Source organism: Arvicola amphibius, chromosome 2 (assembly GCF_903992535.2).
Source record: "Arvicola amphibius chromosome 2, mArvAmp1.2, whole genome shotgun sequence".
NCBI classification, from domain to species: Eukaryota; Metazoa; Chordata; class Mammalia; order Rodentia; family Cricetidae; genus Arvicola; species Arvicola amphibius.
Window position 1 is genome coordinate 135,393,115 of NC_052048.2, and position 26,524 is coordinate 135,419,638.

Genomic DNA, 26,524 nt, shown 5'->3' on the forward strand with positions numbered 1-26,524 from the left:
GCTGGGATTGAAAGCGTGCACCACCACGGCCGGTCTGGTTTGGTTTTTGAGGCAGGGTCTCACTATGCACGCCTAGCTGGTTTATACTGAGCAACTATAAGACCAGGATGGCCGTGAATTTATAGAAATCTGCGCATCTGATTCCGAAATGCTGAGATTACGGACCTGTACCACTAGGACCAGATTAAACTTCATATCTTTGTAAAATGTATCATCATAGTCCTGTGACCTATGAATTCTATCTGCATACAATGAAAGTGCAGACCAGTTCCATTACTACTAAGAAGTTTCTTGTGCTAGGTGTTCACAATGACTTCAGTTAACTAGATTTTCTTTGTATCATTACAGGGAAGCCAAATGGAGTAGATAGATACATTGTATATGAGCTCTGGAATGCATTCTGAGGGCCTTGTGAATTCTCGGTACAAATCCAGTACTTTTAAATGGTTTCATGTGGTTTATGTTAACTTTGAACTCACTAGTCAAGGGTGAACTTGAACTGCTGATTTTCCTGTCTCCAGGCTCCTGCCAGCTCAGATGAGGGCGTCTGCCATTTTGCCTAATGCTTTTATCTTGTTGTCATCTCTATTCCCCATACTGGATTTGTTTCAACAGTGGAAGTTAGGAAGCAGGCAATTCGGAATGTCTTTTTTTCTTTGACAAGTATCTTCAAACAAATCTACATCTTTCTGCTTGTTAACAAGTCATGGCAAGTTACAAAACAGACGCAGACCACAAGTAGTTGCTGCTCCAAGCTACGCTTTGAAACTTGGGGCACGAAGGGTGGCCGCTGCATTGCAGTAAAAACTGGCGGGAGGCGTCACTTGGGGAGAATGTCCTCTGCACCCACTGGCTCCCAAACTGCGAGACTGCCAGTAACTTCCCAGGCCTTCGCAAAATGAATGTGCTTTGAAAAGCCAAGGGCGTTGAAAACTGGGACTAAGGAAACAGAGCCCATCCAGCAAACGGCCGGCCATCCACCTCCCCCAACTTCAACTCCCCAGGGTGTTGTGTTGTTTAGTCCCGTTGGTCCCCACTCCTGACCGAGCCTGCAAATATCTGTATCTCCCGGAGACACCTCGAGGAGGAACAACTGCAACAGCACAGAATTCCCGAAGCCGCTGCAGAGAGCTTTTCGGCACCGCTCTTCCCAGGCCACGCCTGATCCCCGGCAGCTGGGTGGCCCGGCGCCCCCGCTCCGCGCACGCGCCCTGGCAGCCCGGCGGTCGCCCGGGAAGCCCCGGCCCAGACGCCAGCGTCACCTCGCGCCGCCTCCGCCCTTCCTGCTTTCCGTTTCCTTCCCGCGCCTGCGCGGCTCCAATTGTTTTGGCTTTCCGGTGGGGCAAAGGAAAAGGGCGCGGTGAGCCCGATGAAGGCGGGGTCCGGCCGCGGGCACCTGGGAGCCGGCCGAACGGCCGCTGGAGCGAGCCAGGGCGCGGCGGACGAGGGCGGAAGGCCGTGACGGCCCAACCCGAGAGGCGCGCGGAAGCGGGGGCGGAAGCGAGCGGCCCCGGGGTCCCCCGCAGCGCCACGCCCCCGCCGTGCGTGCGGCCGCGTGAGTTGCTGCCCGGCGGAGCGGCGCGGTGAGCTGGGCGGCGGGAGCCGAGGGGGGCCCGGCTGGGCGCGAGGCGGCGGGCGGACTTTGTGGGCCGGGGCTGTGGTGGCGGCGGCTTTCAAACCCGGGTGCTTCCGCCGAGCGCGCGGTGTTTCCGGCGCGGCCTGCGCGGGGCTCGGGGCGGCGTCCTTCCGAGGCAGAGCTGTTTTTCCCTGCGCGGGCCGCGTGTTCGGGACGCGGCGGCCGACGGAGGGCGATCGAGCCCTTACTTTTTTTTTTTTAACTTGGCGCATCGACAGCCCGGAGAGACCCGAGTTAGCAGAGGTCCCGTTGCCCTCGGCCTGCTTGTGCCCCACGGTGGGAAGGGGAAGCTGTCCTTTGAAACCTGTTTGCTTTAGATGGAAGTCGCGAATTTGAACTCGACTCTCGGCTTCTCCCGACAACGCTGGCGACCGGGGAACAGACTGATCTGCTGTAGTGCAGTTGTTTTGAGTTACCGTGCGCTCCCCCTTCCCCCGCCCCCAAGCCCCTGGCCTAGTAGTTTAAAATTCCTTTATATAGCTGCTTAAAGGAAAAGGCATACTCCTTCTTTGGGCTGCAGATCGCTAGAATTTATTTGGTGGCCCCTCTAAGTTAAAACAAGAAATTAAGATAATAAAATTGAAAAGACTGCTTTGTGAAGAGCTATAACAGCTTTGTGAAAACGGGGGAAAAGACGGTCCTGGTCACGTGTTGTTTATACATGAATCTGTAAGTCTGGCTCACTGAGCAACAGCCCTATCAGCAGTGTGCTCTGACTGAAATTTTCCTTCTGTGAGGCAACTACTTAATACGTATGTTTACGTTTTGTTGTTTTTTCTCCTCGTTTCTTTTGAGTTGTGAATTTTCCAAATTTGAGTAATATAGACCCGATCTTTTACAGTTGAAAGAATGCCTTGGTTTAGTCGGCCTTTGAGTAAAGCCCTCTGTAATCTAAGGTCCATTTGAAAAGTCAAGTCAGTTGCTTGTTTTCCCCAGTCTCTGTGATGTGGAATACGCTACTATCCTTTCCATCTGTCTGATAACGTTCTGCCTTACTGCTTTGCTCTTTTGTTAGTCTAGCGTTTTTTTCGGGTCCTTTTTAGATCAGAGCCAGAAATCGTAAAGAGAGTGTATAACTCTTGGCAACTATGGCGTTTCCGTTGATGGTCCTTTGTAGGCCGTGTCTCCACAGTGTTATTTCCTCTTCAGATAAGTGCTGAGCTTCTCCCTTTTATATCCATAAGAGCAGTGCTGTTAACTTTATTTACGGAGACTGTAAGGAGACAGAGGAGTAAGAGGCGTCCTAGTGATTAGTGTGGCTACCATAATGAACATTTCTTAGTGTCTGTGTCTTCGATATCGAGTGTGTTTCAGATGTTTGTTAAATTCCTAGAAACCGGAGTTCTCTTGAGGTAGACTGTATTACAGCGTGACCCAGGCTTGCCTTGGGATCCTGCTTCCGCCTCTTGAAACCTGGGATTGCTGGCTAGCACTACTGTGTTATGTTGAATGCAGTCTTTAAAGCCAAAAGATACCTGGTTTTCCACAGATAATGCGCGCTATTTAGAAAATAGTCGGCCCACCTTCCCAGCCACATTCCTAAGACCATTGGAGCTGAGAGAATGATTGGTTTTGCTGTCCTGAAACAAAAATCAGAGAGTCGGTTATGTACCAGTCTTTCCCAGTTTTGCAGAGTTTGAATAAAGCAGATGTTTACCTAACTTGGGGTGTTAGGGATAGCAGATTGGTTTCAAGCAGTCTTAAGTGATGAAGGGTGTTCCCTGATGCCTTTGTCAGGGATTTGGAGTTCTTAGGTTCTTTTGTGCGAAGGAGAGATTGTCGTGGGATTTGAAGACAGTGTATTCAATGGGAACATCTCTTTCCTCCACTCATCAGTGACAATAGTGACTAGTAGTGCCTTCCACTGCAGGCAGGGGCCTCCAAGAACTTTACCTTTGTGGTTTACTTGTTTATTTGTTGAAACATTGAGAATGCTTAACAAACACCCTACTTCTTATTACTGAACTATATAGCCCCAGCCCTTGGTTTGGTTTTTGTGGCAGGGTCTTCCTGGGTAGCTCAAGGTCAGCCTGAGCTAGCTGGACTCCCCAGCCTGTTGAGGGTACGCTCAGCATCAGGTTTTTAGTTTTGTTTTTCTGTAAGGAAACACATTTTACTAGTTATAATCAATGTTAAGGGCTCTGCCCCTTGCAGCTCTATATGAGTGTTTGAGTGTCTGTCTAAGATGATACTTACATAACTCGGGGTGTTAGGAAGGACAGTTGATTGAAGCACTATTAATGCACACAGCAGTTCTTGGTTCTCTTGTCTGAAACCGTCTTCTGTTGTGGTTGGAGAAACTTAGATCAGAAAATGGAGTGTTGCTAGAAAAGTTTGGGTCAGCTTTGCATCAGTCAAGCCTGCCTCCCCCTTGTTGAGACACTGAGTAAAATGGAGGTAAAGGAGTGATGATCCAGAATGGTCCCCTGTGCTCAGTTATTCTGTTGTAGGCTGTTGGTAACTTCCTAATCATGATAGCTTAGGAGCTTGTCCTTATGCTTGAATTTACGTAAGTGCAGATCACTAACCTGATTGAGCTGTACGCTCCAATTCAGTTTAAGGAAGGGACACTTAGGAACAGGCTTCAGGTTTTATTAGGATAGGGGAAAGTGCTGAAATTTATTAAATTTGGTATTTATTTATTTATTGGTTTTTTTTTGTTTAGTTTTGGAACCGGCCCTGAACTCACTCTGTAGACCAGGCTGGCCTTGAACCTCCCAAGTGCTGGGGTTAAAGGTGTGCACCACCACTTTCCAACTCAAATTTGATAAATTATTTCTTTTACTAACTTTTATTTGAATTTTATGTACATTGGTGTTCTGCCTGCATATATGTCTGTGTGATGGTGTGGGATCCCCTGGAACAGGAGATACAGACAGCTGTGACCTGCCTTGTAGGTGCTGGGACTTGAATCTGCATCCTCTGGAAGAATACCAACACTCCCAACCACTGAGCCATCTTGCAGTCACTTGATAAATTCTTTAAAAAAAAAAAAAAGACCGTCACCTTTTTCCTCCCTCACACCTGTTTCTTATCATAGCTCCAGAAACACCCTTGTGTAGCGTGTGTCGTTAAAGATCAAGTCGTGAGCTGGGCATGCTGGCAGGCACACTTCTCCAGCACTCGGGAGGCAGAGGCAGGCGGATCTCTGTGGCTTGGAGGCCAACCTGGTCTACATAACAAGTTCTTTCAGCACAGCCAGGAGTACATAACAAAATAAAACAAAAAGATCAGATATCTTTTCTAAACATTCTCAAGTTCTGGTTGTTTTAGTAACTTTAGTAACTACCCTGTTTAGTCCTCCCAAAGGAGGGACCTCTCTCAAAGAGAGGCTTGTTCAGTAGCTGTGCCATTGTGCCTCTGGCTTTAATTTGTCTGCACTGACATCAGCCATATCAAGATTAATCTTGTTGGGCTGATAAATTTTATAATTCAGACAGCTATGAAAATTCAGACAACTCTGTACAACTTAAAAACTAATTTAACTAAAATATGATTTAGAAATGAGAATGGTGGTTCATGTGTGTGCTGTTGGCATTGGAGAAACTGAGGCAGGAAGATCAGATCAAGAAGAACCTAGATTATATAGAGTACTCCAGGACAGCCTGACCCAGCATGAGATACTATTGTAGAAACACACAAGTTTTATCAAAGATAAAAAGAGGGAGCTGTGGGTACTGTGACCTTGTAACTGGTATCTCTGGGGCTGATACCGTGTGGAGATTTTGCCTTTGGGAAGGGACTACAAAGTTTCACCAGTGATTGGGCCACTAAAAGTTGTTCACAATGTGTCCAGTGCTCTGCTTTCGGCATTGTTCAAGTATGATACTCTAATCCCTGAAAAAGTCACGGAAGAGTTCTTTTTGTTTGTTTGTTTTGTTTTGTTTTTCGAGGCAGGGTTTCCCTGTAGTTTCTAGAGCCTGTTCTGGAACTAGCTCTTGTAGACCAGGCTAGCCTCGAACACAGATCCGCCTGCCTCTGCCTCCCGAGTGCTTTGATTAAAGGCATGCGCCACCAACGCCCAGCAGAAGAGTTCTTTTTATTCCCATTTCTATGTATGAGCAAACTGAGGTGCAGAGCTAGTGAGCTGCAGAAGTGGGCCTCCCAAAGTAGTTTGAGTTTGTGTTTTTGCATGCTTGTGTGCGCATGCACATACACCATATAATACTTGTTATCCAGAATGTCTTGGATTCTTTCTAACAAATTTTCAACTTTTTGTGTGACAGACACTTGCATTATTAGAAGATGGAAGCCCACTTCCTAGAGAAAGACCTTCGTCACAGTATCATTTCTTTGAGAAAAGTTTAGATGGTGTCTTAGTATGTGCTCAGGCTAGGAACTTGCTGTCCTTCTGCTTTATTGTCCTGAGTAGCTGAAATGAGCATGTGCTTCATACCCAGCTCACTCACTGTCCCCCCTTCCCTCCCCTCCCCTCCCTCCGTGTGTGTGCTTGTGTGTTTTCAGTGTTGGGATTACAGCCAGAACTTTACTCAACTGCATTTGCCGCCTATGTTTTACTTTTGACAGGCAAATAATTACATATGTTTGTGAGGTAGTGTAAATTTTAGAGATTTGTTTTTTAGTTATGTATGTAAGTCTGAATGTGGGTATGTGCACATGTATGTGGGTGCTCCAAGAGTTGAGCGTTGTCAGATACCAGAGGCTGTTGACATTGCTGCTGCTGCTGAGAACTCCGCTTAGGTCCTCATAGAACAACACACACCCTTAGCCTCTGAGCCGTCTCTCCAGCCCCAGCTTAATGTTTTAATGTATACATTTTGAATGATTAAATCAAATTATTTTAATATGCTCATCGCCTCAACTACCTAGGGAGAGAGAGAAACATTTCAAGTCTATCCTTACCAGTTTTTTGTTTTGGGGGTTTTTTTTTTTTTTTTTTGCTGTTTGAGACAGTATCACTGTAGCCCAGTTGTATTGATTTCTATTCCTCTTTCTCTTCCTCTGGCTGAGATCAAATGGCCCAACCAAAGTCACAGGAGAATTCCTGGTTATAGTCCATCCTGGCTGAGAGGCCACAGCAGCAGGTGTTAAGTGAGCTGGTTACATTGCATCCACATTCAAGAGAGAGACATTGCTAGTGCTCAGCCTCCCTCTTCTCTTGTGACCAGTCAGAACCATCTGGCACACCTGGCCTTTGTGTTTCTGGTTTTGGGACAAATCTCTTCCTGTGTAGCTCAGGTTGGCCTCCCAAGAGCTGAAATCAGGTGAGCACCACCACACTCAGATAGCAGGGTGTTCGGTTGGTTGTGTTTTTGTTGTTGTGTTTTTGGACATGCTGTCTTGAACCCTTAGGCTCAGGCATTCTTCCTGCCTTGGCTGTTGGCTGGGATAACAAGTGCTTATGTGTTCCTAAAGTATTTTTGAATCTCTGCCATTCTCAACATGTGTGTATATCTAGGGGAGGGATGTCTTCCTTGCACTTTTTTCAAAGCTCACTGAACCAGGAATAGCACTGTTTGAATAGGTAAGAGGTGTTAGATGAAATCCAGGTGTGGTGGCTCATGTCTGATATCCCAGCACTCAGCTGAGGCTGGAGGTTTGCTATGAGTTTGAAACCATTCAGAAATCAGTTCCAGACAACTTGAATTACAGAAACCTTGCCTCACAAAACAAAAACAAAAACCACCAATACCCAAAAGTATCTCAGTTTTGAAAAAAAGTATAATATATACAGATGAGGTTAACTAAAATCATATTTAGTTCAATTTTCTATAATTTAAGGCTGTACTTGCTTATTTGTCTTTATGCTCTAAAGAGAAAATATTCTAATAAAACATATTTTAGTCGGTATCTGTTCATCCTGAAATACTGTAAAGACACTGTAGCTCCTGTATTCCCAGCACTCAGGAATCAGGCAAGGGTACTCTTGGGCCAGCCTGAGCCACATAGTGAGATCCAGCTCTCCACCCCACCCCCAGCTCAAGTGTTAGAGTGCCTGCCTAGTATACAGGAAGCCCTATATTTCCATAAACCAGATGTGGCACACCCCTTTAATCCCAGTGCAACAACAAGAACACAACAGCACTACTAACAACAAAACTAGATTAAAACAGTGATATGGTCAGTTTTGTGAATAGGATTCTATTAAACCAAGCCCATTGGGTTGCATGCTGCCTTTGGGATGGAGATGTGAAGGAAAAATAATACATGTTTTGAGAGTCTGTTTTTTTTTTAAAGCTAGGTAACTTTCATTTGTCAACAAAACCCAGAATATTTAAGTAGATAATAAATTTTCCCTTCTCACTGTGAACTGTTTGTTCTTAGTGGTGGACAAGTACTTGCTGGGTCTGCACATTTTACTTTCTCTGCAGAATTTCTTAAGGCAAAGAGTAAAATGCTCTCTGTGCCTGCCAATAATTTGTAGTTTGAGCAGAGCATAGTGGCATGGGCCTGTAGTCCCACTGCTACTAGGGAGTTGAGGCAAGAGAATTTCAACTTAGTGGCCAGCCTTGGCAATAGATAAAGGTCTCTCCAAAACAAAAAACCAAACCCTAGCAAGCCAGTGCCCACATTTGGAGCTCAAGCTGACCCTATCTCACTATAAAACAACCTGGGCTGGAGTGTCAGCAGCTTATTTTAGTAGGAGTTGCAAGGCCTTAGCTTGGTCCCCATCTCCCTTAGACAAGCTTGACAGGTAAAGGAAAGCTGTGCTAGAGAAATGTTTTCTCTACCAGCTTGTCCTGTAATTAGTTACCTGTTCACCCTTGTGTCTGCCCCTGACGTTTTCCCTAAGAGACTTTAAAAGTCAGCTATAGTTTTGGCTGTGATTTGTAGTTGACAGTAAATGTACTTGGTGTTTGGGAGCTTTAGTGGTTGGCAACTCTTCTCAGTGCCTCAAGCATAATTAATTTTTGGCACATTGTAAATACTCAATAAAACAATAGTTGGATTCATTTTGTGTAGTATTAATTTATCTTCAAGAAACTAGTTTCTTCAATATTCAGTAAAGGATGCCAACTTCTGTTGATAAGGCATATATGATTTATTGTTATTGCTGTGCTGAGAATTGAGACCAAGGACTTGAATATGCCAGGTATGTACTCTGTGATTATGCTATATCACCAGTCCTTTAATTTTAGATATAAGATAGAATAATATGCAAAACAGCTGCTGAAAAAAGAAAGAGGTGTATTGTCACATGGTACATAATGTAGGGTGGTGTGTGAAACGTGCTGCTGTGATCAAATGCTTGAGAGCAGCTTGAAGAAGAGGTTTGGTTCATTGTGACTGGAGGATATGGTAGCAGAACAGCTCACATCCTAGCTCACATCTCTGGGAAGCAGAGCAATAACAGGAAGGGGCTAGGGAAAGGTAAAGCCCCCAGTAATACCCCTACTCTATGACCTGTTCTTCAGTCAGGTCTCACTTCCACAGTTCAACTGACTCCCAATAGTCTTCCTCTAGTTCAGAGATGATCTTGTCTCTGACAAACATTTCCCTTTAGTTACTTAATATAAGTGGTTCTTACCCCAATACTCAGAGTATTTAGAGTCTTTCAGGTTTTCCTTTTTAGAGCAAGGAATTTTGTTACAGAAAATATTGGTGTTGGTGAGCATCACAGTTTGTTAATCACCTTTAGCTTAGCATGTTCACAGCTACACAGCTCAGGTGTGGGAGTCATGGCACAACACCACCATCAGTAAAGATAATGTATTTAGTTATGGAATGCTGCCATAGATTTCTTGAGGATTTTTGTTTGTTTTGTGTTTTGTTTTGTTGGGGGGGGGGTTGGTTTTTTTGAGACAAGGTCTCTGTAACTTTGGAGCCTGTCCTGGAACTAGCTCTAGTAGACCAGGCTGGTCTCAAACTCACAGAGATCCGTCTGCCTCTGCCTCCCTAGTGCTGGGACTAAAGGCTTGCGCCACCACCGCCTGGCTTGAGGGTTTTAATACAGTATATAATAATATATATCATATTGTTACTGGGAGAAAGTTTTGGTGAATACTGAAATCCACCTGTTTAATTTTCCACACAGTTATACCCCAATACCACAGGGGGAAAAAGACAAACATGATACAAAGAACAATTAGAAGAGTTACTTGCTTCAATACTTTGAGACATGAAGTCATTAGCATTCTCCTGTTTAGGCAGTGAACCCATCCTAGACCAAGTATCCTGAAGGCAGTCATTCCCAAGGTCAAACCTCCTATTTCAAAAGAAGGAGCAGAAGTACACTTGAATATCCTGACCAGGCAGGAAGTAGAGGCAGGTCAATGAGAACAGGAGAATTCTGGGAAGAAGGATGTCCAGGTCTGCAGTCCTGTCCCAGTCATAGAAGAAACAAGATGTGACTGCCCTGCTGAATAAGGTACCAAGACGCATAGCTAACACAGATAAGAATAACGGGCTAATATAAGTTGTAAAAGTTATGAAGCCAGAGATACTGGGCCAATCAGTTTATAAAAAGAATATCCTGAACATTGTTCAGGGTGGAATGGATCTACCTGTATGAACCATCTTAATGTCAAAAAACACCAAGTAACCATACCCTAGGTCATAACGTGTAGCCACACTTGTTGACAACTTTGACCATGCTAAAACTATGACCTTCAGACAAGGTTGAAATAGACTTACATTTTTGGGCCTCCACAACCTTTACACCTCTTTTTGTTACTTCCACAGTTAACTTACTAGACACCTGACTGTATTATTAGTAGTTCTAGCAGTTGTGTGGTTTGGCCAGAAGATACATTGTGAGCTCTTTGTCACCCTGAATAATGGATACTTTGAGGAAAAGCAGTGGTTCCAATGATCATACATAAATGTTTTATGTTGAAATTACTTTCCTTTCTGATTTTGGAGTTCAGGGTTATGAAATTTAAAATTGAGGTAGTTTGGGGGTTAATTTATGGGTAGCCACCTATTTGGATTTCCCTCTTCATTTTCTGGTTTGTAATTCCTTTGACACCACCTGTTAGAAATACCAAGTTTCTAATTCCAAACATTTTTTAAATTAAACTTTTAATTCATTTGAATTTTTGCTTGTTTATAAATTGTATTATTATTTGTTTTGCATGTATGGGTGTTTTGCCTGTGTGTGTGTTGTGTCATGTATATGCAGTGCTGAAGGAGGCCAGAAGAGTGCACCAGTACCCTGGAAATAGAGTTACAGAAGGTTGGGAGTTGCCCTGTAGGCCCTAAGAGCTGACCCCTGGTCCTGGAAGAGAAGCCAGTGTTCTTTCTTTTTTTCTTTAGATTTATTTATTAGTGTTCAGCCTACATATATGCCTTCACACCAGAAGAGGGCGCCAGACCTCATTACAGATGGTTGTGAGCCACCCTGTGGTTGCTGGGAATTAAACTTAGGACCTCAGTGCTCTTAACCACTAAGCCATCCCTCTAGTTCCAGTTTTTTGCTTTTGTTAAGTGAATGTTACGTAGTAGAATATAGATGTGGGTTTTTCCCCATTGAGTGGTGTTACTATTTCTTGATATAACAAAATGCATGGATAAAAGCAGCGTATGGGAGGGTTTGTTTTGGCTTATGGTTTTAGAGTACAGTCCATGAGGCAAGAGTTGAGATAGCTGTTGTCCTTCTTCCTCAGTGATTGTTCATAGGTCCACAAAGGGGAACAGGGCTCAGAAGGCTGTTGATATAACAGGGATAGCCCTCTATCCCCTCTGGGAGGTGACTTCAATGAGACAACTTTATTTCTGGGGACAAACCCTAATTTGCAATAAGTGGCACACTCCTATCCTAGCTGGATTAGTGGGAGCATGACCCTATCAAATGACTAGTGCATTAACCTAATTACCATGTGGGCATCAGGGGAAGAGTGCTTTCAGGGAACTATGTCAAGGGTCATCCCTGAGATAAGTCAGGAATCTGGGCCTAGAGATATCCTCCTAATAAGGACAAATAGAGAGCAAGTTTGGCTGAGGAGGGCGTCCTCCATTTTGCTGAGCTTGGTGAAAGCTCCCAGGCCATGGTAGACTGCCACCTCTGACCAGCAGGACCTCCCACCGGTTGTCACTGCACCCCACAGTCAGGGAGCAGCAAGTACTGAACACCGCTGTCCAGTGGCCTTTCTCCTTTCTATTCAGTATGGGAACCCCAGAGCGTTGCTTGTGCTATTGACCTTTACAATAGGTCATGTTAACTAACCCAGAAATTCCTTCACAAACATATCCAGAGCTTTGTAAGATGACAAATCAAGATTAGGCATCATTAGTGATTGCCTAGCAATTACAATATTAGTGGAGTCCCCCTTTTCTTGTTTGTTTGTTTGTTTGATTGATTTTGTTTTTCAAGACAGGGTTTCTCTGTGTAGTACTTTGTAGACTAGGTTGACTTGGAACTCAAGAACTGCCTGCCTCTGCCTCCCGAGTGCTGAGATTAAAGGCATGGGCCACTATCCCTTGGCTAGCCAGTCTTATTTCAGATCCCATGTTGATCATGTCTAAATTCTTATGTGTACTTGGGTTTATTGGTGGTCTGTAATGCATCTTTTTTAAAATATTTTTTATAGTTTATTTAACTTTTATTTTACGTGCATTGGTGTGAAGGTGTCAGATCCCCTGCAACTGGATCTTCAGACAGTTGTGAGCTGCCATGTGGGTGCTGGGAACTGAACTCAGGTTCTCTGGAAGAGAAGTCAGCGCTCTTAACCACTGAGCCATCTCTCCAGCCCCATCTGTAATGCATCTTAATGTGATAGAGTTTCCAAGAGAAACTTGTTCTTTCTTCATTCAAATATTCTGACAACTTAAGTTCACACATTAAATTGGAAACATTGTAATTTGTATAGTATTGGTGTTTTTCTGGGTAGCAATGTTATTCTCACTCAAAAGCATTTCTAAAAGAACACACAGCAAAGAGCTAAATTACACATACTTGCAGTGTACAGTTGAGAGAAGGCGGTGTGACTGAGTGGGGGAGTGCTTGATGATGTGTTGTAAGGCTCTGGGTTCTAGCCCCAGCTCCTCAAAACGAACTGCATGCTTGACACCTAAATAAACAGACACATGTACACATTAGAATTTCTTAAAGTTTAGAAATTAACAATTTTGAATCTCATTGCTATGTAGTCTTTGTATAAATAAGTCTGGAGAGTGACAACCACCACAGAAGAAGGCATCTGTTTGAGTATTGTTTCTCCCTTAAATTGCAGTCATGTGTTGCTGGCTTCTGCAATTTAAATTCTCTAAAAAACCTTAAAGTCAGCTATTTATTCATGGGCTTATTTTCTCCGATGCTTATTTCTTGTGTGGAAGGCAAAAAGTTTAAAGTACAGCTGTTGATTTTCTGCAGCCTATTTTAAATGTTACAGACTTGAACAATTCATTTTTCTTCTGTTTCGTTTTTATGCTAGTATCTGAAATTGATTGAAACTTTACGTAAATGTAAAGTATACCAAAGGCTGTTGATTTAAACATTGTATTCTAAGAGCTTGATCTATGTATTCTAACTGAACTTTTTTCTTTTTAGTTCTGCAGAAAGCCTACTGAACATAAGATGTTACAACAAAATCTACCTCCTGTGTTTTTCCCTTTTATTCATGAGCTGCACAGTTGCAGATCTGAGCAGGATGTCTGGAGACGCTGTTGAAAAACTCTAGGGCAGGATGACCTAGCAAAGACTGTAAGCCTCAGGATACTCCGGATTACGTCAGTTCTGGTTGAGTGCTACAGGTACAGCAAGTGGACGCCCTCCTTTATTTCGGAAGTATTCCTTTGACCTTCCATCAAGACGGACTTTTCTAATCTGTTCTGGGAGATATTAATGGAATGCAGTCATGTCCACTCAAGAGGAAAGGCAGATCAATACCGAGTATGCTGTGTCCTTGTTGGAACAGTTGAAACTGTTTTACGAACAGCAGTTGTTTACTGACATAGTGTTAATTGTTGAGGGCACTGAGTTCCCTTGTCATAAGATGGTTCTTGCAACATGTAGCTCCTATTTCAGGTGAGTAGTTGATCTTTCTAAGTTTGTAGTAACAGTATTTTTTCAGTTTATTGCACTGTGTGGGCGTGGATGTGGGCAGGTATGCCGGAGCACACAGTGGAGATCAAAGGATAACGCCCTTGCCAGATTTGGTTTTCTCCTTCCTCCTTTATGTGGATTTTGAGACGGCAACTGCCCAACAACCACCTAACCCTCTGTCAATAGGAATTCTTTTCAAAGTTTTTGGTTTTGTTTTTTAAGACAAAGTCATACTGTGTAGCTTTGGCTATCGTTAAGCTCACTATGTGGACCAAATTGGCCTCACAGAGATCTGCCTGCCTCTGCCTCCCGAGTGTTTTTACTCGGTACTTGTCAGAGCATTTCCTTATGGGTTTAAGGAACAAATGAAATTTTTACAAAAGTATTAAATACGTGAAAAATGTTGAAATTGACTATAGTTTTACTTTGGGGTGCTATAAAATTCAATATACTATTGGTTTGTTTTTTTTCTTGAAAAGAAAAATGAGATTTACTCTTATTTTTTTAAATAGTGCATTTAGAAAATCATGGTTGTTTATAAACTGAAGAGTTATGTAACAGACTCAATTTTTAGGGAATAATTGATGCTGTTTAGATACTCGCATAAACAATAATCACAACAGAAACACCACCTTAAGGGAAATAACTTGGATAATTATGCTTTTGGCACCCCCCAGCCTTACCTTACCAGACTCCATGCAGTGCTGATGACAGTGTTGGTGCTCTCTCTGTCTTAGAACCTGGAAGTTTATAGAGTTATGCTCTTTAAAGATAATAAACATTTTTCCTTTTTTCAAGGAGAAGGGTTTATTTTAGCTCACATTTCCGGGTTATAGTCCATTGTAGACAAATAATAAAAATTAGAACTTTCAGGTTTAAGGTTCTTGAGAGTAGCAACTAAGGTAAAGAAGTTGCTTTTTGCTCTGATTTTTAAGGTGAGTTTTGCTCAGTGTTTGAAAAGAGGCAGGATGAGTGAGGTAAATGTGGACTAAGTATTTCTGCTACAGGAAAATTGTCTCTGCTGCCTATTTGTGGCAGCTGTAGCAAGGCAGACTAAATGGACTTTGAAGATTGATTTACCTAAAAGTGAAGAGATGGCACATTCCTCAGCATGGCGTCACCAAGCCAGGACCTGGATGCCAGTTGGCTGTGCAGTGCCAGCCACTTTGGTTTCGGTTTACGGTGTGGGTTTTCATGTAGTTTCAGACACTGCTTTTCCTCTCTGTTACAAAGCCTGTTTACAATAATCAGGTGCAGTTTTAAAAATGGAGGTAACTGAATTTTTGTGACTCTCAAGTGCAGACTTAGAAGCTATACACTAAAGAGCTTTGCACATGACTGTGAATGTGCTTCTGAGACTGGAACACAAATCACCAGATTCACCAGCAGCACCTGACCCCGTGGAGCCATCTCGCTGGGATGATGGCCTTCTACCAGTAGGGATTCTTTTAAATGCTAAAGGTTTCATTTCCGTTTCTTAAGACTGTGTAGCTTTGATGGTTTTTGAACTCACTATGTGGACTAGCAAAATAGACCCTTGTTTGCCAAGCCTAAGGACCCGAGTTCAATCCCTGGAACCCACGAAGTGAAAGGACAGAACCAGCCCCTCCAGTTGCACACGCACACAGCATGTTGTCTTGACAGCCACAAAATTAATGAAGAAAAAAATGAAACCATACACAGAAAACGTTAATAGCATTTGTCTTGCATAGTTTTCATTTACTCTTCTTTTTTTAATAGTGCATTTAGAGACATGGTTGTTTATAAACTGAAGAGTGCTTGTAAACTGAACAGTGCTCATCATTTTTGTGTTTCAGACCCACTATCTTGGCTGGGGTAAAAATTCAGGGTTTTAGGTTCAGCGAATGGATATTTGAGTTCATAAGCTCTCTCTTAATGACTTAATCGCAAACTGGCTAGCCACTGTTGGAAAGAGCTCTATGTTTTTGTTATAGATCGACATCTACATAGTCATAGAGCTGCTGTTTTTGTTGTCCAAGCTGGTCTCCATTGTGTGAACTTGTATGAGTCTCCTGCTTCAGCATTATTAATAAGCGAGTAGGTTATTTAGTGTTAAGTTACCTTTGAAGTCATCTGATATGGTACCAAAACTATGCAATGCCTTTAATCCCAGCACTTGGGAGGCAGAGGCAGGCGAATCTATGGGTTACACAGAGAAACATGCATGCGCCCCCCACTACACACACACAAGAAGTATGCAAAAGAAATTCAATTAATATTTTTTGTGTTATGGCTTCATTTTTTTCTTCTTCATTAAGTTTGTGGTTATAGCAATAACTTGTTTTGTTATGTAAATTTTAATCACATTTGTTTATTGTGTGCAAAAGTTCAGAGTACAGCCTGGAGGGGTTCGTTCTCTCTTCATTTTGGGGTTCCCAGGGATTGAACTCAGGTCATTAGGCTTGGGGAGCAAGGTTCTTTATCTGCCAAGTCATCTTGGTAGTATTTTCAATACTATTTATCAAGTTATTTACCTGAATTAAGATTTTTGAAAACAAGGCAGCATTAATCTTTCGTTAATACTGTAATATTACAATTTTAAAAGTGGCAGTTTTTTTCTCTTTTTTTTTTTTTTTTTTTTGTTTTGTTTTTCGAGACAGGGCTTCTCTGTAATAGTCCTGACTGTCCTTGAACTCACTAAGATTCACCTGCCAAGTGCTGCTGGGATTAAAAGCATGTACCACCACTGCCCAGTACAGGCAACAGTACTTTCAAGGCTTCCATTACGTATAGTAGCTAATACCTCTCATTTATTTATTTTGTGTGTACAGGTGTTTTGCCTGCATGTGAGTTCAAAACATGTATGTTTGCTTCTCATAAAGGCTAGAGAAGGGTTTTAGATCCCCTGGAACTGGAGTTGTAGATGGTTGTGAGCCACCATGTTAGCACTGGTAATTGAAACCAGATCCTGGAAGATCAACCAGTCCTATATAGCTGTCACTCAAGCCACCTGTTTGTTTAATGTGTGTTGCTGTTCTACCTGCATATGTCTACACTACATGCATGAGTTACAGACAGCTGTGAACTACAATGTGGGTACTGGGAATTGAACCTGGGGCCTCTGGAAGAACAGTCAGTGCTCTCAATCATCGGGTCATCTCTCCAGCCCTCAAGCCACCTTTTACCAGTTTAGATTTTATGTGTATGTTTGTCTGCATTCAGTGCCCATGGAGGCCAGAAGAGGGTGTTGGATTCCCTGGCACTTGAATTATACATGGTTGTGTGCCACCTTATGAATGCTGGGAATCGAACCCAGGTCCTCCAGAAGAGCAGCCAGTGTTCTTAACTAATGAGCCATCTCTCCACCATGTAGTTCCCTTCTTTAGCTTCCATGATTTTATGGGAAAACATGATTTTCTTAAAGCAACCACTTACGTTTATTGAGTACATAAAATAGTCGGGTACGTGTGTATAATTAATGCTTCGTATCATTAAGATCTTATTTTTGGACTAGTTTTTTAGCCACAAGAATTTTTTTCCTTATGTGTCTTTTCATTGTACTGAATAGATTATGGTATATGCCTTAATAATATATCTTTCTTAAGTATTCTTAGCTGGATTCTGCCTTTAGAATTCAGGATTGTTATATACACAGTTAATTCTGCTTTTTATTCTTTTTATGTTTCTGTATGTGGTATGTGTTTATTGTATTTACGGGAGTATGTGTGCCACTGTATGTGTATAGGTCAGGGCACAAACCTCGGTGTCAGACTTAGCCTCCCATTTTGTTTGAGACAGTGTCTCCTTGTTTGGTACTAGTAAGTCCAGCCTTGTTGGGGATTCTCCATCTCATTGTAGAAACTGAGATTACAGACTTGACTGGGCCTGCCTTTAGTGGGTTCTGAGCATTTGAACTGAGATCCTCAGTATTTGGGCAGCAAGCATTTTATCCACTAGCTGTTTCCCCAGTCTCAAGATTCTGCCTTTAAAGTACCTTGTGTTTTTCCTTTGTAGTTTGTTACTCAAATAGTAATTGTATCTTGGTAACATTGACTTATTGATCATTTTATACTCAAAATGATTGAGTTACTACTTAATTACTCAGCATTCTATGGCTCTTAAGTTCATTGCATAATTATGTAATTCATCATTTGTTTTTTCCTTTCTTTTTTTTTAAGTCAGTTAATAGGGCTTAGTGAGTAGGGTATTTGCCACCAAGCCTAACACCTGAGTTAGATTCTCCAGAACCCACATGGTGGAAGAAGACTGGCCCACAAGTTGTCTTGACCTACACATGCTCACCCTGGCACATACCCACACAGTCAGTAATTTTACATTTTTTAAGGGTCTATGGTCACATTGGCCAGAGTTCTGCTAATTTTGGTGTTTAGGAAGCAGTCACTTTACAGAACGAGTCTCACTGTCATCTGTACGCATCAGTTGTTCCTTGCCTCAGGCCCCTGCTGGTGTGAATGTAAAGAGCACTCATCTTGCACTGCCGCTCAAGAGTTCTTGCAGTTCTCTCTCAGACAAGTGAGGCTGGTAGCAGTAGACGTGCTGAGTGTCTTTTCTAAGAACACTGTCCCTACTCAGCCGTGTTTGTGTTCGTCCTTTAGCTTAGGTAGGATTTCTGGGACCGGTGTTCCCTCCCTGTTTGCCTGGATTTTCGTATCTGTCTGCATTGCTCATTTTGTGTGGTATTAGGGATCACTAAGAACCTCAGTTTCTTTTGCAGTGTATCTCTTTTTTGAGGACGGGGCAGGGAAATACAATTTCAGCTTATAGGCCACAATCCATCATGAAGGGAGGCCAAGATAAGGGACCTAGAGAAAGAAACTGAAGCAGAGGCCAAATGCAGGCTTTCTCTTGACGTCGTAGCTGTCGCTTGTTTCTTAGAACTTAGGTAGCCCAGCTTTGAGCCCACAGTGATCCTCTTGCTTCAGTCTCCAAGTGCTGGGAGTACAGGTGTAAGCTATTGTGCCTGGCCACAGGTGTATTTATTATTGTTGTTGTTATTATTTTGTATTTTATAGTTACTGAAGATTAAGCCCAGGGTATCACATAGACAAGACAGGAATTTTCCCACTGAGATACCCTGGTCCTTTTAAAAATTTTGTGTTTAGGCTGGCTTTGAACTTGTAGTTCTCTGACTTTAGTCTCAGTCTCTCAGGTAGCTGCCTCCATAGTTTGAAAGGCACACTCCTCTTGGGCTGACTGGTGTTGCATGCGTCTGTGGTTCAAGCACTCCTTAACCCCGCAAACTGAGTTCTACTTCAGTGTTGTGTATGTGTTGTGTGTGTTTTCTTCCTTTCTTTTTCTTTTTTCTTTGTAGTTTTTCAAGACAGGGTTTCTCTGTGTAGCTTTGGAGCCTGTCCTGGAGCTAGCTCTTGTAGACCAGGCTGGCCTCAAACTCACAGAGATCAGCTACCACTGCCCGGCGTGCGTGCGTGTGTGCGTACGTGCGTGCGTGTGTGTGTGTTTTCTAAACTGGAGTTCTTAAGTACGGTTTTCTTGATTTGGGGGCAGGAGTGGTCTTCCTTTTGTAACTGGTCAGTTTGTAGCTGAGTCATGGCTCCTGTATTAGTGCCTAACCCTTCAGTTTTCCGCTGCTATTGCATTTTTTACTGGCGATTATATAATTTCCTTTTGACTCAGCTGGTCTTCACATATGCATTTTAACTCACCTTTTTTGCAATGATGAACTTTCTTTGTTGGCCTTACCATTTGTTACTGATTAACATTTTTTCCAGGTATTTTGTTGAAAGTAAACAGGTAGCTTTGACTCTTATCTGCTTTCTGCCGTATCCTGTTCTGTGTTCAGAAAATAGCCAGGCTTTATCAGCCTTTTGTGATGGTTTTTGTATTTATTCTTGGCATGCTCTATGTCTAGCTAGATGCTTGTTCTAGTTTCATAGCCACTCCTCTAGTTTTCAACCTTTAGCTCTTGAGCTCTGTCCGTGTGTAGAGTATTCATTTTAGGGAAGAATTCATCATGGTTAATCTAAGCTCACAACAGTCTCCTTCGCTGTCAGATGAGTTTCTCAGATGACTCTTAGGCAGCATGGGACTAAAATTGAGCCTGAGGCCTCATGTATGTTACGCGTAGTGCTCTACTACTGAGCTCCCTCCCAGCCCTGCCCATTTGAAGGTTTTTTTCTCTTGTGTATGCAGCAATATTCTTCCAGTTAAGTATACTAGCAGGCAGGCCAGCAAGGTGGCTCAGCGCTTACCATTAAGCCTGACAACTTGAGTTAGACTCTACGGTTCCACAGGGTGGAGGGACAGGACTGACTCTCGGAAGCTGTTCTCTGACCTCCACACGTGCACTGTGACCTAAGCTCTATCCTACAACCCACATTTTTAAAGTTTCAATATGAACCTGGTGTGGTGGTCCACAGCCTTTAATCGCAGCACTCAAAGAGGCAGAGGCAGGCAGATCTTTGAGTTCAGCAGTCTAGTCTACATAGTGAGTTCCAGGCCAGACGGAGAAACAGTTATACACCAGTGATACCCCATCTCAAAAGAGTTGGTCTGTTTTCCCACAGTGTCAATAGTCTTTCCAGCATAGTTTCCTGCCTGTTGTTTGTAACAGAGCAGCATGTTTAGGAAATTCTTTAGTGGTTTGTAAGCTTTTTAAAGGTAGAATTTACATAGCATAAGTCCACCCATTTTTAAGTCTGCAGTCAGCTCTCTGCAGCTTTTTATCACATACTCAGCTGCAAATAGAAAATACTCTAAGAAAGAAGACTTACAGTCTAGCAGCTATTTGTGTATTTACAATGTTTGAGGTATTACAAGTAGCCTGTGGAAGGCTGGGTGGGGCTGTAGTTCGGTGAGTATAGTACGTGCCTTCCATGCATGAAGTGCCCTGGATTTGATCTCCAGACCACATGAACCAGGTGTGACAGTGCATGTCAGTATTCTCAGCACTGAAGAGAGAGGCAAGAGAATCGGAAGCAAGACCAGCAGGCAGATTGGTAGGTACTAAGTGTGTACATAAAGCTAAAAAGATGTGTATATGTTTCAGACTAATATGCCTTGTTTTTTTTTAAATACTTATTTATTATGTATACAATATTCTGTCTGTGTGTGTGCCTGAAGGCCAGAAGGGGGCACCAGACCTCATTACAGATGGTTGTGAGCCACCATGTGGTTGCTGGGAATTGAACTCAGGACCTTTGGAAGAGCAGGTCTTAACCCCGGAGCCATCTCTCCAGCCCCCTATGCCTTGTTTTAAAAGGGGACTTAGTATCTTTGTTTTCATGTGCTGAGGGTATCCAGGAGTCATTTTACTTGGATTTTGTGGGCGACAGAACCGTGCTGCCATCTTCACAGTCTAATTGACAGCATTTCTGTCACCTTGTGCTCATCTTTATAGTCAGTTCACAGTCCTGAGCTCTAGGTAATGTTCTGTCTCTGTATATTTGGCAATTTTTGGACATTTCATGTAAATAAACTTGTCTTTTGTATCTGGCTTCTTCACTGAGCAGGGTGGTTTTGAGGTTCATTTATTTAGCAACACTTCTGTTTCATTGCTGAATAGTATCCCATTGTGTGACTATGAAGAGTAAATTAATTTTGATGTCCCCCCTCCAAATGGCATAGTGGTTACTCTCTGCCTTGTCTTCAGCCCTGAATTATATATGATTTTCTCTTTGTCTCTGAAGGTCTTCTCTAAAATAGATACCCTAAATAAACATCCTGTGTTACCCAGCTTGTTTTATTAAGCTTGCTTTCTGTGTGTCTCCCCGCACCCCCCCGCCCAGGGCCATGTTCATGAGTGGACTAAGTGAAAGCAAGCAGACGCATGTGCACCTGAGGAATGTGGATGCTGCGGCCCTGCAGATGATAATAACCTATGCATACACGGGGAACTTGGCGGTGAATGACAGCACCGTAGAGCAGCTCTACGAAACAGCCTGCTTCCTGCAGGTAAAGGGGGCTTCTAACCTGCAAGTGAAGTGGAGCTTGTTTTATTTACTTTCATGTGCATTGGTGTTTTGCCTATGTGTATATATGTCTTTGTGAGGGCCAGATCCCCTGGAGTTAGACAGCTGTGAACTGCCATATGGGTGCTGGGAATTAAACCTGGGTCCTCTAGAAGAGCAACCAGTGCTCATAACCAGAGTCATCTTTCCAGGCCCACATTCATGATAGATACATCTTTATCTGTACAGTTTTAATGTTAATTTTATGAGTCATTTTCTGGTTATAAAATGTGAAATGAAGGAAAAACAACAGGTCTTTTTCAGTTGGTAAATAAAAAAGGAATGTCATAAAACAAGCAAGTGACAAAATAGCAGCCATATTGGTTTAGAAATACTAAGTTTATTTTCCCATTTGTTCAGGGGTAACACTACTAAACACAAGGTCTTATCTGTGTGGATTTGGATACAGATCCTGTAAATTGAAAGTCAGTGAGCTGAGTATGGTGGTACACATCTGTAATCAGTGCTGGGAAGTCACAGACTCCAGGGCACTCAGAGCTTTGCATACACAGTGAGGCCTGTCTTGAAAGAGATACAGTTATTTTCATATTTTCTTATCTTTTTATTTTTGAGACAGGGTTTCTCTGTCCTGCCTGTCCTGAAACTCACTTTGTAGACCAGGCTGGCCTCAAACTCACTGAGATCCTCCTGCCTCTGCCTCCCAAGTGCTGGAGTTAAAGACATGCGCCACCACCAGCTGGCTCTGGTTTCATATCTTGCCTACTACTCTTGAGAATGTAGATTTCAGTTAAGCATTGGTTGAAGTTACAGTGTTTACAGTGTTTAAAGTTTAAATGTTTGATAGAACACACAAACACATTTCGATTGTTATGGAAGATTTGATGCTAGTAATGGCTGTGGACTATATTGAGCTATTAAGTAGTTAGCTAAAATTGATGATTAATTTATTTTAGTATGATTAGCTGTTCTATATTGCTTAGACTCCCTCCAGATTTTATAGGAGTGTGGCTGTTCCCATTATCTCTTTCTCTGCTTTGGAATAACACGTTGTACTTTGAAAACTGCTGTTTGCAGCCAGGCATGATGGCATGGCACCATGCTGTACTCCCAGCAGCTGGGAGGTAGAAGAGAAGGGCTGGTTGAGGGCAACACCAGCTACATGTAGCAAGCCCCTGTCTGCAAAAACAAAAGAAACAAAGTTTCTACCAAGGGAGAACTTTTAGATCTTAGGGACCAGCCTTAAATAGGCATTTAGATCATATAAATAGTTCCTTAAATCTGAGATTGCTGTAATGGGTCACTCACAGCAGCCTGAATAGGAGTGGTAAATAGGTCGTCGGGCAAGAGGAAGAAATGGAAATTGCCTAGTCTTGAAGTCTAATTTTATTATTACAGGAAACTGTTGCCCAAATATGTGTGTGTGTGCGCCCATGCGTACACACATACATACATACATACATATGGTAGCAAAAATTGACAGTATAGGGGAGTCTGCTATGGGAAACCTATATCTTGCATAAAAATAAACTGGAGGGAGTTAGACAGTGGTGGTGCACGCCTTTAGTCCCAGCACTTGGGAGGCAGAGGCAGGCAGATATCTGAGTTCAGGGCTAGCGTGGTCTACAAGAGCTGGTTCCAGGACAGGCTCCAAAGCCACAGAGAAACCCTGTCTCAATAAACCAAAATAATAAAATAATTAGTTAAAAAAAACTGGAGGTATGGGAGTAGCTCTTAATGTAGGGTATTAGATTTAGATTCTCAGCATTTTTTAAATTTTTTTATTTATCATCCTTTATCCCCCTTATTTTAGGTAGAAGATGTATTACAGCGTTGTCGAGAGTATTTAATTAAGAAAATCAATGCAGAGAACTGTGTTCGGTTGCTGAGTTTTGCTGATCTCTTCAGTTGTGAAGAGTTGAAGCAGAGCGCTAAAAGAATGGTGGAGCACAAGTTCACTGCTGTGTGCCACCAGGAAGCCTTCATGCAGCTGTCCCACGACCTGCTGATAGACATCCTCAGCAGCGACAACCTAAATGTTGAAAAGGAAGAGACAGTCCGAGAAGCTGCGATGCTGTGGCTGGAGTACAACACAGAATCACGATCCCAGTATTTGTCTTCGGTTCTTAGCCAAATCAGAATTGATGCACTTTCAGAAGTCACACAGAGAGCTTGGTTCCAGGGACTCCCGCCCAACGATAAGTCTGTTGTGGTTCAAGGTCTTTATAAGTCTATGCCCAAGTTTTTCAAACCAAGACTTGGGATGACTAAGGAGGAGATGATGATTTTCATTGAAGCATCATCAGAAAACCCTTGTAGTCTTTACTCTTCTGTCTGTTATAGCCCCCAGGCAGAGAAAGTTTACAAGTTATGCAGCCCGCCAGCTGATTTGCATAAGGTTGGGACAGTTGTAACCCCTGATAATGATATTTACATAGCAGGGGGCCAGGTGCCCCTGAAAAACACAAAAACAAATCACAGTAAGACAAGCAAACTGCAGACCGCCTTCAGAACTGTGAATTGCTTTTACTGGTTTGATGCACAACAAAATACCTGGTTTCCAAAGACGCCGATGCTCTTCGTCCGCGTGAAGCCATCCTTGGTTTGCTGTGAAGGCTATATCTATGCAATTGGAGGAGACAGTGTTGGTGGAGAACTTAACCGGAGGACTGTAGAAAGGTACGACACTGAGAAGGATGAGTGGACAATGGTGAGCCCCTTACCCTGTGCTTGGCAGTGGAGTGCAGCTGTTGTGGTTCATGACTGCATTTATGTGATGACATTGAACCTCATGTACTGTTACTTTCCAAGGTCTGACTCATGGGTAGAGATGGCCATGAGGCAGACTAGCAGATCTTTTGCTTCAGCTGCAGCTTTTGGCGATAAAATTTTCTATATTGGAGGTTTGCATATTGCTACCAATTCTGGCATAAGACTCCCCTCTGGCACTGTAGATGGGTCTTCAGTAACTGTGGAAATTTATGATGTGAATAAAAACGAATGGAAAATGGCAGCCAACATCCCTGCTAAAAGGTACTCTGATCCCTGTGTTAGAGCTGTTGTGATCTCAAATTCTCTTTGTGTGTTTATGCGAGAAACTCACTTAAATGAACGAGCTAAATACGTCACCTACCAGTATGATTTGGAACTTGATCGGTGGTCTCTGCGGCAGCACATATCTGAACGTGTACTGTGGGACCTAGGGAGAGATTTTCGATGCACTGTGGGGAAGCTTTATCCATCCTGTCTTGAAGAATCTCCATGGAAGCCACCAACTTACCTTTTTTCACCAGATGGAACTGAGGAGTTTGAACTGGATGGAGAAATGGTTGCACTTCCCCCTGTATAGGGGAGTTGAGGGGTGCACATGCCGGACTAGTGATATCCTTTGCTAAACCAGAGGATATAAAAAGACTAAGTATGAGTACATAAAAAATCTATCTTTGATAACATTTTATTTTTATGGCCTACTTAATATTTGCATCAGTATAATATATATCAGTGTGTCATATACAGAAAGATATGCTTCTGTAATATGAAATAGGTTATTTGATAATTGAGAGACTTTGATGTGTATCATGTGAGCATAAGAGTCTGGATTATCTAACGTTAGCCCTGTGTATGTACAGTCCAGAACTTCACTTTTAAAAGGAATTTCCTGTTCCTGGTGTGATATACCAAAATTGTGCTGAGATTATTTTAGTATATGTATTGAATTCCTGTACTTCTAAAGTCCTGGAATATAGTTTTTCTAGCATAATTCAGCTGCACTTAACACTAATGTTCGTGTCAGTCTAGAAACGTCTTTCAAATCCTATACTGTTGCTGAAGAAGATCTCCCCTGTGTCTATGGTATCACACAGGGAAGCTGTGACTGCAGGACCAGTCTCACTCTTCTACGAGGTGCATGTATTCCCTTCCCACTGACTATACTTGTCTATCTAGAATACAGGTTGTCCAGTCAGCTGGTCACTTACCAGGTGTGGACTTAAGTTGCTGGGCTTGCAAATGAATTGCTAGTCCCTCATTGTGCGGGTCATTGTGGAGTCAGTAAATGTCTCCACTTTCCATATTACATTAACGTTGGCTCATGCATATAACCATCTGCTGCTGATGTAGTTCTCCATCTTAAAAAGATTTAGAATGGATTAACCAGGTCATTACATCTTAATTTAATAACGAGCATTACTGTAGAGTGATTGTGTGTAGGTATCTCTTAGGTGTGTTTTTTAACCTAATGTGTGTATGTCTGGGGGGTGGGGATAGGAAGGTGAGCTGTGCAGGAATTGTCTGCACTGAGTATGCAGGAGAGCAGACACTAGCACTGCTCAGGCATTAATCCCAGGAACCACTAGCAGCTGTGGGGCACCACCAATGCAACGTGAGCACGGGTGTCTCGTGACAAACATTGCTGGCATGTTCAACTGCATAATGCTCTGGCACTGTATTTTGAATGACATTAATTTATTAAATAAATTGTATATAATCAGTATCTGATTTGAGTTTTTTCTTTTGTGATGGGAATGCTCTGGCTGTGCTTTCAGTTGAGCTTTTGCTGGCCCAGTTTAGGCACTTGTGAATGATTTCTTAAATCTGTTTGATATACACACACACACAGATCCCTCTCTGCAGTCCTCTTATCCAACATTAGTTTTGGTTGGAAAATACTAAGTAGAGAATTGTAGAAATGAACTTGAAGCAAATTAACCTTCATGTTTGAATTGAAAAAGCTGTATAACTGTTAGCCACTTAATGACCAACTCAGTTCAGGTTCACTGTGGAGGCCACAGCTTGTTTTCCGGTGCCGCCCAGCAACTCCGAAATAATCACACAGAAACTATTATTTAAAACACTGCTTGGGCCAGGCGGTGGTGGCGCACGCCTTTAATCCCAGCACTCAGGAGGCAGAGGCAGGCGGATCTCTGTGAGTTCGAGACCAGCCTGGTCTACAAGAGCTAGTTCCAGGACAGGCTCCAAAGCCACAGAGAAACCCTGTCTCAAAAAACCAAAAAAAAAAAAAAAAAAAACCCTAAAGTT

At 42.7% G+C, this 26,524-nt stretch overlaps 1 protein-coding gene across 4 annotated transcripts; it reads left to right on the plus strand.

Annotated features, from left to right (window-relative positions):
* The first annotated feature begins 1,369 nt into the window (after positions 1-1,369).
* Positions 1,370-25,979, plus strand: Kbtbd2 (kelch repeat and BTB domain containing 2). Of its 4 annotated transcripts, none has more exons than XM_038318820.1 (4): positions 1,370-1,583; positions 13,086-13,562; positions 21,308-21,473; positions 23,301-25,979. In XM_038318820.1, exons 2-4 carry the CDS (start codon positions 13,393-13,395, stop codon positions 24,834-24,836), a joined length of 1,872 nt encoding a protein of 623 aa, XP_038174748.1. In that variant the 5' UTR covers positions 1,370-1,583; positions 13,086-13,392; the 3' UTR covers positions 24,837-25,979. The 4 variants fall into 4 exon arrangements, with proteins under 4 accessions (XP_038174748.1, XP_038174751.1, XP_038174749.1 ...); XM_038318823.1 differs by lacking the exon at positions 1,370-1,583 and adding an exon at positions 2,038-2,388; XM_038318821.1 differs by lacking the exon at positions 1,370-1,583 and adding an exon at positions 2,038-2,305.
* Positions 25,980-26,524: the final 545 nt, after the last annotated feature.